Genomic DNA, 12,375 nt, shown 5'->3' on the forward strand with positions numbered 1-12,375 from the left:
GCTTTAGGAACAATTTATGAATTGAATTCCCTTAATTCATCCGGGCCTAAGGGAGTATCTAGGGTCCCCCAGGAGTACATTCAAATACTACAATTCATCACTTTACAGTTTAATAATCTTTGATACGTTTGTCAGTTCGCACGTTTGCTTCTTGATTCGTACGCCCACATCTTTCTTTGCTGACGATACAAAGCTGTTTACCAACCCAATAATAAGCCACCAGCAAATCCAAGATGATCCTTATCAGATTTTTCAATGGACAAAAGAATGGCTCTTAATGCTAAACCTTGAGAAATGTACCGTCCTGCACATTGGCCCTAGAAATCTGTAAATAATATATACCGTAGATGGAAATCAAGTGCAAGCAGTAACCTCACAAAAAGATTTCGGAGTTGTGATCTTAAATGGGAATCACATATTATCAAAATTGTCAAAAAAATGCACCGATTCCCTTTTATACTTAATAAGGAAAACATTCACTCACATCATCCAAGATTTGTTCCTCAAAATCAAAGAGAAAGTCCAGAGAAGAGAAACTAAAACGGTAGTTTCTCTAAGAAATAAATCATATGAGGACCGCTTAAGGGAGCTTGGGTTAAGTTCACCGGAAGAGCGAAGGCAGAGTGGTGACTAGATTGAAACGTTTAAAATCTTAACTGAGCAATACAATGTACCCAAGTTGAAATTGATGTTCACTATGAATGAAAACCGCCATATCAGAGGTCATTCATTGAAACTAAACACTACCTCCTTCTCATCCAACCCCAGGAAGAATTTCCTGACAAACTGAGTTGTTGAGAAATGGAATGGCCTTCCCGCGAAAGTGATTGGTGATAGTTCAGTTAATGTGTTCAAAAACTGCCTAGATGCACACATTAATTTATAATGTTTAAAAACCATGTACACTTGATATACACGCATCACCTTAATAGCCGCTAGTGTATTATTATTAATAATAATAATTATAATAATATATTATAATTGTATCTTAAGCCTCCCTATTTTTATAATTTTTCATACTATCTGAACAACCTTGGTATACTTGAAATCCGTTGGGGTCCTTAGAAATTTTCCCTTCCGCATTAAAATTAATTGCATCTGGGATCACAACCAAAGTAAATAATTCTCTCATCATTTCTGTATGTGTAACGGGCTCCAATGTTACGCATATTAAAATTACTCGCCCAACATTCAATACTCATTTTGAACAAGTTAAGCAATTTGAATCACAACAAAAATGAGTTTTACAGAATTTAAATTCTCATTCAGATAAAGATTTTTGTTGCTCGTTTCAGCTGCGCGTCATCTTTACATACTTTCTCCAACGCACATTGGATTTCAAGCGGCTAAACATGGTGGAGGGTGCAGGGGTGGAGGGTCAGGAGCTCACAGGGGTTCGCAGCCTGTGTCGCCTGATGACCATCCTGGCCCCCAACCCGCCGCCTCTCACCGGACAGGAGAATGATGAGGATTTGACTCAAACTCTCAACAAGATGTGGTTCCTATTCTGGTGAATGCTCTGTCTTCTTAACTGCTACCACAAACCACTGTGTTGGAATTACAATCATAAATTATCAGTGATATTTGTAATATAAATAAATGTAAAATGATCTAACACTATTGTCACCAGTCCAAAGAATATTTTTAAAAATTTATTTACGGAGTCATTCAGTCCATTTAGTCACACCTTTGTTACAGTATGGTGTGGTCTGTCTGTGCCACCCTTGAAGAAGCGAGTCGCAAGAAATTCGACAGCTGGTTGAGGGAACTGGAGGGGATATTCCCAATCAAAGGAATGGTATACGACTACTATGTGGATCCAGTGCGGAGAATGTTTGTACCTTGGGAGGAGAAATTATCGGATTCTTGGAAGTACAATGCAGAGTAAGTATTCTCTCAACGGAAGACCAAAAAATTTGTGTGTAGTGCAAAGAGATATCCGTATGCAGAGGCATGGCCTGGGAGACGTCGTTCAGGATAGAAAGACCTACAGCCTGAGGATGAAGAGAGCTGATGCCAACAGTCTTTGCAGACAGTTAGTTGGGATGGAGTCTGGGAGAAGATGAAGAAGTAGCTGTCGTGTCAATAACACTCATCCCGGTTCTGGTTCTGTTTCACACACAGAACTGTGTTTTTCATCCTACTGGAAATAGATAATATTCCTCATGTTATATTTTCATTTTTTAATAATTTTAAACTAAATAAATTATTATTACTTGTAAAATGTGTATGGTGTGTTAGAATGTTTAGGGTCAATTTGTAAGTGCCTGTCGGTCAACCGTGTAAGGATACAAATTTTGTTTGTGTTAGTAGGAACACTAGAATGTTTTATTTGGGAACATTCTGTCACTAACACATTAACAAAGCACTGTACCTGTCCTTTTCATGTGTATCTTTTTTTACTTTTGATTTCAAAATCAGCATTTGTGAGTTATCCACTAAAACACTTTTTTTATATCCTCCTCCATGAATGCTACAAATATTCAAGTTGTGATTTATTAAATACATATTATGATGATTTGAATGCACAACTTGTCTATTTGTAGCATTTATGGAGGAAGATGCAAATATGTGTTTTTAGTGGGTAACTCAAAAATGCTGATTTTGAAGTTACCTAGGTATAGTAAGATATATAATATATCTCACAATTAATGTTTTTTCTCGTAGATTGGGTTTTCATTCCATCCTGGTACCGACAGTTGAGTCTTACAGAGTTCAGCATCTCTCTGTTCTTCTTATTAAGGCAGGCTATGGGGTACTGTTGGGCGGACCATCAGGTACTGGGAAGACGTCCCTCATGCAGGGAGTTATCAATATCTTCGATCCCAACACATTCAGTAACCTCATCATGAATATATCAGCTCAGACTACCTCCGCTAATGTTCAGGATATGATAGAAGCCAGATTGGAGAAAAGAAGCAAAGGGAATTATGTGCCAGCTGGCGGTGAGCTTACAACATAAATGTATATCATCATAATTATTTCATGTCAGCTCCCTAGGTATCCACAAACAGCCTCCAGGCCTCTCCATTGGGTGTCAGCTCCTGGGGTCCTATTACGAACCACTCTCGTGGCATAAAAAAAACAGTTTTTCTAGTGTATTTTGTATATAAATACACGATATAATACGGCCATGAGAACGTTTGGAATACCAGCCCTGTGAGTCCTCCCATATCAGTTCCGCATCTAGGACCGCCAGAACCTGGGCCGCGATTACAATCAAGATTGCTTTATCAGTACATGTCAGTGTTACATATCGAGACAGTATAAAGATTGTATCGGTTGTTGTGATTGGTATAAAAATTGATACTTTTGTATGAAAATATATATATTTTAATGAAAATTTAAAGTATATTAGTCAGTTACCTGTAATTGAAGATGTTTAGAATAAAAAAATTTATACATATTGTATTTCCATACAGAAAACTTAATTTTACTTCGTAGATAAAATTAAAGATTGATGTTAACTTCCCATTGTAATACGGACCCTGATGCCTTGTAAATTAGGCAAACATGGTTAAGGCTCTTGGGAGGCATTTGTAATTTATTGCCTAGTCAGCCGTATCGTCTCCGATTATTGACCGTTGTCTTATTTCAACTTTTTTTACAAATTCAAACTACCGTATTCTTATCAAAACTCAATAGTTTGCTGTTTTGGGCCATAGTAAGGTGTCGCATTGAATTAAAATTGGGCTGTTGGGTCATGGTAGTATAAAACCGCTCTACCCCAACCTAATTCCCATTTTCTATCAGTGAGCTGTTTATAACTCATCTTGCCAGCAATTGAAATATTTTGATAAATCATAAGAACTTAAATATTTCTATTGAAAAAAATCTCAGTTAACCAAAGCATTTTATGTTAGAATTGGTGGTTATTGCAACTTTATTAGCTGTGCATGTAATTGTAATATTTTTTTCTTGATTAAGTACTAGAAAGACTACTGCGATACTGAAAGTGAAGTATGAGAGCGTCATAAAAACGTTGGTAGAAGGTTTTTAATTTATATTTTGTTGTTAATTTATTTTAAGTAAAACATAAATTACTCTTTTGAATTTCGAGTTTTTGCAAATTTTGAAATGGATAATTTTTAGGTAAGAAAATGGTATCATTTATGGATGATATGAATATGCCAGCCAGAGATGAATATGGCTCTCAGCCACCTCTAGAGTTGATCCGCCAGTGGCTAGATTATGGATTCTGGTACGATCGCTTGAAACAATGGAAAAAAAATGTTAAGGTCTGTACATAAGTTTTATTTTTTCATATAATTCATATTGTGTGATATATGAGAAGTTATATGGATGTTTAGGCTTTCCCAACAATTATGATAAGTGATAACATGCAGATACAGGCAAAGGCATACTTGGTAGGCGCTGTGGCGTAGTTCAGCGTTTCCTAAACGCCGGTCCATTGAGATTTTGTCGGTCTTCAGATTTTCGCCCATTTTATTAGTTATTTATTATTTCTATACCTGTTATAACATAATACTAAAAGCTAATAAACAGAATACTACATTTATAACTGCGATACCGGTCTGCAAAATTTTCAGGAGGTTTCAGGTACAATTTCTGACAAAAGTCATATAAAATATTTATTTCTTCTCTTTTTTACTGTCTTGTTAGGTCACCCCAACGTTGACTATCACTCTGAAATATGCATATCTATCCTGGCCAGTACGGAAAAGCTCTTCTATGCTTTCTATTCCCATCCATTTGCGAATATTGCAAACCCAGATTGTCTGCCTTTGGTCCACACCTATTTTACCCTTGATGATCAAATGCAATAACTTGTATTTTTCACCTTTAAGTACATGACCTAAGTTGGACACCTTTCAGATTTTGATGTTTGTCAGCAATTCCCAGATCAAATCTAGTTCAAATCTACCTCTCTAAGGAATGTTTGTGTCGCTGATCATATCCATCCACTGTGTATGTAGCATTCTACGGTGTACCCACATTTCAAAAGCTTCTAATCGGTTTATGGTACTCGAAGTTTCAAATTAAGATTGTCATCGCAGAAAATATGTCTAATTTGATGAAATGCCATGCGAGCTGCCTTTGTTCAATTCATTTACCGAGGTACTCACATATGCCCGTGAGTGTCTATGACAGCACTACAATGCGGTGCTCACAGCATATGTGAGTAATTCAGTATCAAAAGGGTCGTAGCTTAAGTATTCATCAAGTATAAAGTCCATATATTCATGGTCACAAACAAAATAAGTTAAAATACGTCAATTTTGTATGCGGGGATAGCGTTAAATCGTGTTTTTACACTGACATATTTCATAGTCCCTAGACCTAGACTCTAGCACAAAATAATCAACATACGCTGTTTGTAATATTTTCTTCCCTTTCCTTTCTCCTAGGACATGGTAGTGGTGGGGGCTGTGGGTCCACCAGGGGGGGCGCGGTCCCCCCTTCCCCCTCGCCTGCTGTCCTGTTTCCACTCCTTCTACCTTCCTTCTCCTACACACTCCCAACTGATCAAGATATTTGGAACTATGATATCTCAGCATTTTGCTGACTTTGACGAGGAAACTAAGGGAGCTGGTAATGAAAAAAGAGCACCAAAATTTACATATATTCCATGTATTTTGAATCTGCCTCATATGCAGACAAATTAGTCAAGCAAAGAAAATAAATAGATTAACATTAACGAAGCAAACAGAGCACTGTTAGGGTTTTATATATAAATTTTACGTTAAATTCCAGGAAAAATTCTACTCCTGACCACAATGGAAATTTTCAATTTGGTTGTCGCAAAGTTACTGCCAACTCCTACTAAAATGCATTACCTCTTCAATTTGAGAGATATTTCTAAGATATTTCAGGTAATTTTTCTATTTAAACTTTCATGTATTGTCGTAAATTTATTTCAGATTTGTATATAAAATAAAACATTATATTTTAAAGTTATGAAATAAAACAGATTTTCAAGGTAAGCTGATATTGATTTTTTAAATGATAAAAAACATTTAACGCCTGTAACATTGTATTTTAAGGGTTTACTGAGGAGTAACAAAGATTATCAGAATACTAAAAACGCTTTGCTTCGATTATGGATCCACGAAACTTATCGAGTATTTTATGACCGTCTCATCGATGAACCGTAAGTTCAGTCAGTTAAAACTTTGCATGCGAAAATATTTTGTTTATGGAAGAAAGTTATGAACGATAATTCACCACAACACCCAGACCGATTGAAAAAAAATCTTTGTTGGATTTTTTTCTTGCAACTGGTGGGAATCGAACCCACGACACCAGTTTCACAGTCGTCACCAACTGCGCAACGGCGCCTGATAAGTTAATATTTATTATTTTACAAACTATACAAACAAACAAATAATATATGTATGTGTATAACGCCCATAAAAAAATCCAATGTAATCTTGGTAGATCTAAATTTAAGTTGTTGGATTATGTGGAGAAAAACACTCCAAATCCTTGCGCTTTAGGGTCTGGTAAAAGGCAGCAAGAGACAAAGACAAGTGGAGAAATTTCAAGACCAGGATCCTCATGGGCACTTGAAATAATGATCATTTTACAATCTGATAAAAATTATATACATTTAATGTAATTTTTTCAAACTAATATAAGTATTATTGTTAGGTGCACATTTTAAAATTAGTTTTCGAAAAGTAAATTTGCACCATTTCATTTTGAAACCATGTAAAAAAACTTGTAAAACAGGACTCAGGTGTGTCACTTATTTTAATCTAATATTTGTTGATAGATTGAGTTTCCCAACTGACATTTTTTGGTGGAACTCATTTATTTTTTTAAAATTATTTATACTTTAACAATGTTCGTATTCTTTTTTTTATACATACTAATGTTCCCTCACTGGGGTGTCTCGTGCCAAGGGAAACATTTTACAATAAGTAAAACATGCCTTAAATTAGTTATTTAACAAAGTTAACATAATAAAAAAATTAAAATATAATAAATCTAATTAACATAATAAGCAATATAAACTAAAATAATCATAAAAAACATAACCAATTTATATAGACCTGTAGACCAAATTTCATAAACAGTACACAAATTGATACCTATTTGGCTTGATTCACTCATCGATCCGTGCGCAACCCACCTCCACTATCCATTTCTTAATTGGAATTTGGTAGTGTTGGTAGAATACTGTATTTGGTGTTATTCCACTTTTATATACAATTTTGACAAGTGACCGGACTTAGTTGGTCACAATCAAGTCGGGTTGACAGACTGGTCAGACCACCGGTCACGACAAAACCTGGTTGCTTGTGAAAATTATAACTTAAAGTAGAATTAAATTAAATACAATGTTTTTATAATTATAATTATTTTTAACATTTGTTAATGATTTTTCATTGTGTTATTTTTAGGGATCGCTCGTGGTTTGCAAACTTATTGAATGACATGCTCGGTAAACATTTCGACTCGACGTTCAACAGTGTTTGTCCAGAGAAAAGGTGTCCGATATTTGGCGACTTCATTAACCCATTCAAAATTTACGAAGACATTCAGAACATGGACACGTTGAGGAATTACATTGAACATCAACTGGAGGAGTACAATTGTTCTGCTGGTGTTGTCAGAATGGACCTAGTGCTGTTCAAGTATGCGATTGAACACATCACTAAAATTGTAAGGGTGATATCGCAGCCAAGGGGAAATATGCTTCTCGTTGGAATCGGTAAATACATTTTTTACCCGTAGGTAGGTTTATCAATTTAAACATTTTAAGGAGAGAATATGGAAGTCTGGCATTTACTGGCTTATGACCAGTTATTCCTTTGTCGCTGTTGTAGTATCTATTTGTCATGTTAAATACTGTAGTTTTCTACGAAGATTGGGACATTTTGAATATTATTAAAATTAATTATTTGTCGATCGAAGTTAGACTGGCAGTGCACAATGGAGTTTTATGAAATGAAGCATGAAATTTGCAGAGAAAGGATGAAAGTACAGTGAACACAGTTAAAATGCGATCTCTTAGACGAATGTGTGGGAAATCAATGTATGACAGGGTTACGAATGATGAAATCAGGCGAGAGTGCAAATCTGAGAGACCGGTATAATTGATAAGATTACGAAAGGGTCATTGAGATGTATTAGGGATGTGGCCAATGCGATGGACCATTTTTGCCAAAAATTCAGAATTATAAATTAAAAAATATTTTTATGCTAATAAGTAGTATATGGTGATAATGGACGCCAGCGGTCTTTATATTTCTTATCCTTTTTATATTTTAGGGGGATCTGGCAGGCAGAGTTTGACCAGACTAGCTTCATACATCTGTGAATACAGCACATTCCAGGTAGTTGTCACCAAGAACTACGGCATCAAGGAGTTCCGGGAGGATCTGAAGGGTCTCTACACGTCCACCGGAGTGGACAACAAACGTACTACTTTCATCTTCAGCGACACACAGATTGCTGAAGAGAGTTTTACGGAAGTAATCAACAACTTACTGAGCAGTGGAGAAATCACTAATCTGTTTAAACCGGATGAATTTGAGGATGTGAGTTTCAGAGTCTTAAGCCCCCTTAATCCCATGGGTCCGATTATCGGCTTCAAAATTTTCATAAAATTTTTAAAGTTGAATTTTTTTGTAACTTTCTAAATAATGTACAATAATATAAAGTAAACTTACTTATCTAACTCATTACCATCATCATTGCCTTTCTGCACCAATGATGCATAGGGTACTACATTGGTACACCAATCACACCGTATCTTGATCACTTTTGTTACATGAAGATAAGATGATCAGTCTTATACTTCATATTGTTTTAAATTTAATATAAATTCCTCTTTAGGATAACTTGTTTTGAGGAGAACTGCAAAGCGCTCAAATTTCTTTTTTTTGTTCTCATTTCACTCAATTTTTTTATTTCTTAGTCAATATAGAAATTTCAATTTTAATTATTCTTTTTTTTTATCTTTACAACTGTAAACCATCGTGTCCAGGCGGATGAAAATTACAGTTTTGTATGTAAAATTAAACCAGAATCTCGAATGCGTGTTTTTGACTTAACTGGCTACTAAGGTAAAAATCTATTGTAGAAAAGTTCGTCTCATAGTGTAGTGGTTGGAGTGTTCGCTACCATGCTTGAGGTCCTGGGTTAGATTCCTCAGAAGGTCTTCATTGAATATTTGTTTGAGGCAGTTTTGCACTGCAATATTTCACTGTCCCCGGACTGGCACCTGAAGTATTAGACTGATCACCTAACCCTTCTGTAACACTTGATCGAGATACACTGCATGTACTTTATCAATGCAGTGCCCTATGCACCATTAGGTGTTAATTAGAGTTTGATGATGTTGATTTTAACTATCAAACCACTATTATTGTATTTTGTAAAGGAAAAAATATGGCATTCTTATAGTCTTTTATTCCCAGTTTCTGGTCATAAACTTAACTACCTTTGAATTGGGTTGTGGTCCTGTGGCTAGCGTTTCGGACTCGCAACTCAAAGGTTTGTGGTTCGAATCCCACTTTACCCCAACTTGATTCCCATTTTACCCCAACTTGATTCCCATTTTACTTAAAATTAAATATTTGGGTAAATCATAAGAACGCAAATATTTCTACTTAAAAAAAAAACATTTTATTTTTAAATCAGCTCATAATTTAAAAGTATTGTACCATTTGAGAGCTTATGACTAAATAAAAAACATTTATTGTTTTAGATAAAAAGTAATCTCGAGAAACCTATGAAGGCCGCTAATGTTCTCCAAACCAACGAAAATACTTACTTATTCCTTGTGAACAGAGTAAGAGGGAATTTGCACATCGTTGTTTGCATGAGCCCTATTGGGGACGCTTTTAGGTACTGTATATAATATAAATATCACAATTCGTGTATTACGTATTTGCAAAACCAACCACTTCTTTTTATAAATGAGACATTCCCTAAAGGATTGGAAAATATTCTTAAATAATTTTTACGCCATCTCTCCTAAATCTCTCTTAAATTATTAAAAAAATAAAAGGAAATGGGGAAAGGGAGGAAAAAAGATAAAAAAGGAGAGAAATACTTTCATTGTTTCTTTTTCTTATCTTTTCTTTTTCTAGAAAAATACAGCATTTTATACTTGTAATAACTTCGGTAAAATGTTATCTAATACTAAAGATAAGGATGGTAATTTGAATCATTCAAGATTTTATAAATTGATTTGTTCAAATTGCCCAAACTTCCATATTGGTGAAACTTCATATTAATTCAAAATTAGAATCAAAGAATGTCTCAACAATAATAACTTCTCAGAATTCGCAATCATCTGTTATCTTAAAATCCACAATTTAAATCAAGAAACGGATGTAGAAATTTTACATATTTAAAAAACTGGTCTTTGAAGAGGAAGTTCAGTGTTTTTAAATTTGTATTTGTTTATTGAGAGACTATCAAATTAAACCAATTTTTTTATTTAAAAAAATATTTTTATCTATCGTTTTATCATCACTATGATTTTTTTTAAAAAAATTAAAAAAATTACTCTGCATGTGACGTCCAAAGTTCTTTTCGGTGAGTTCTGCTGATTGGTGAATTGGTTTCCTGTAAACCGGAAATCTATCACAACACTTTATCATAGGTTGATTTGGAAAAATTAGTTACATTGTTCAAAGTAGTTTGTTTTTATTAAAATCATTTTTATTATTATTTTCATACAATTTCAAGAAACTCCGCCGTACAATTTGATGCTCTAATTTTTTATATCCAATTTCCCATAGCGCTGAACTTTGTCATTAAAAGATTGGAAATAAGTTAAGCTATAAAGGAAAACATAGTAACGCAAATGATTATAATGTAAAATGAAAGTGGTTTATACAAATTTATAAACAAATAAGTCTAAATGAATCTGTTAAATCTAATACTATTTACTATCTGTGTTGATCCACTAGGAGTCGCCTTCGTCAATATCCCGCTTTGATTAGTTGTACAACGATAGACTGGTTTTTGGAATGGCCAAGAGAGGCCTTGTTAGAAGTTGCCTACAAATTCCTCACTGGTCTAGAACTTGTGGTTTCCATAACAGGCGAAAAGGTAATCAACTCAATTCATTCTCTGTTTTAATAGCCCAGGAACATAAGGTTTTAAACACAAATTGTTTTTCCAGATGAAGTCAGTAGATTTCTCCGGAGTTAATAAACTAAAAAATTCAGTGGCTTCAGTAATGTCGCTGATGCAGTCGTCTGTGAGTTTGTATTCTATTAAAATGTTCCAAGAATCCAAGCGAACAAATTATGTGACTCCTACAAACTACTTGGAGCTGGTGACAGGATACAAAGAGTAAACATTGAATTCAATATTTATATTATCTCCCCTCCCCTCCTTGTCCTCTCTTCAAGCATTCTTGTCCTTATCCCGCCCAATTTACAGTAACTTAATGTTCTTAAATTAAATATTTAAAAAATCTTTGATTATTGAGTACATGAAAATAACATTTTTATATGTATAAATTGTATGTATTTATTTGATATGTAATATATTTTCTTTACTAACTTTGTATGCTATGTGGAAATCTGTTATTAGTTCTGAGTTTATACACTATATCTGTTTGTTTACTAAAAATATGTATGTAGAACTGTTGATTTCCCAAATAAAATAAAATAAATAAATAAATATAATATTAAGAATATTTAAAAAAAAATACAGAACGATACATTACATTATAATGTACTAATATTATTTATCTAAATTACTAACTTTTGCCAGACATACCCACCTACATGTTTTTACAGTTAATTGGCTTAATGATTTTTATCACATTTTACTTTGCAACAAGAAATGATGAATTTTCACAAAATAAAATAATTTAAATAACTTTGTTTAAAACTAATAACGGTAATTTAAATTAAAGTTTTAGTATTTTATTTGACATATTTAATTATTACTAGAATGCTAACCAAGAAAAGAGAAGAAATAGCGGGAAGTGCAAACAAATTGAGAAACGGCTTGTCAAAACTGGAGGAAACAAGAGTTTCTGTATCCATCATGTCCTCTGAGCTGGAAGTTGCCAAGGTTGGAAATATTATGTTTTTTGATATACTATTTGACATGATAACCACCTTTTTTATTTACTTACTGCATACCAAAATATCTTGAAATTGTAAATGAAATCACCCAACTGTTGTTTTTAGGAACAAGTAGCAGTTTTCACAGCGGAATGTCTCGAGTACATGGGAGTTATCAATGTACAGCAACAAAATGCTGACGAGCAACAAAAGAGTGTGGCTATAAAAAGTAAGAAAACTGGAGAGGAAGAAATAGTTTGCAAAAAGTTAGCCGAAGCTGCCATGAAAGATCTGGCTACTGCGATGCCAGCTCTAGAGGAGGCGGTGGCTGTAAGAATTCACATTAATTAATATTTTTTTAATTCAAATT

The 12,375-nt window shown here is 34.1% G+C and overlaps 1 protein-coding gene across 1 annotated transcript in view; it reads left to right on the top strand.

The window, feature by feature from the left end:
• kl-2 (dynein heavy chain 2, axonemal kl-2) overlaps nt 1-12,375 on the top strand; it is a 73,143-nt gene that overhangs the window by 40,809 nt on the left and 19,959 nt on the right. The window contains exons 38-51 of the mRNA XM_088224347.1: nt 1,296-1,510; nt 1,699-1,884; nt 2,668-2,945; nt 4,093-4,238; nt 5,370-5,553; nt 5,716-5,834; nt 6,006-6,112; nt 7,368-7,678; nt 8,239-8,507; nt 9,680-9,819; nt 10,893-11,034; nt 11,108-11,280; nt 11,889-12,012; nt 12,132-12,335. Coding sequence (XP_088080473.1) covers nt 1,296-1,510; nt 1,699-1,884; nt 2,668-2,945; nt 4,093-4,238; nt 5,370-5,553; nt 5,716-5,834; nt 6,006-6,112; nt 7,368-7,678; nt 8,239-8,507; nt 9,680-9,819; nt 10,893-11,034; nt 11,108-11,280; nt 11,889-12,012; nt 12,132-12,335 — 2,598 coding nt within the window. The remainder of the gene's footprint in view (nt 1-1,295; nt 1,511-1,698; nt 1,885-2,667; nt 2,946-4,092; nt 4,239-5,369; nt 5,554-5,715; nt 5,835-6,005; nt 6,113-7,367; nt 7,679-8,238; nt 8,508-9,679; nt 9,820-10,892; nt 11,035-11,107; nt 11,281-11,888; nt 12,013-12,131; nt 12,336-12,375) is intronic.

This window comes from Micrasema longulum, unplaced genomic scaffold (genome assembly GCF_059751315.1).
Source record: "Micrasema longulum isolate JH-2025_06_02 unplaced genomic scaffold, ASM5975131v1 h1tg000280l, whole genome shotgun sequence".
Lineage (NCBI taxonomy): Eukaryota > Metazoa > Arthropoda > Insecta > Trichoptera > Brachycentridae > Micrasema > Micrasema longulum.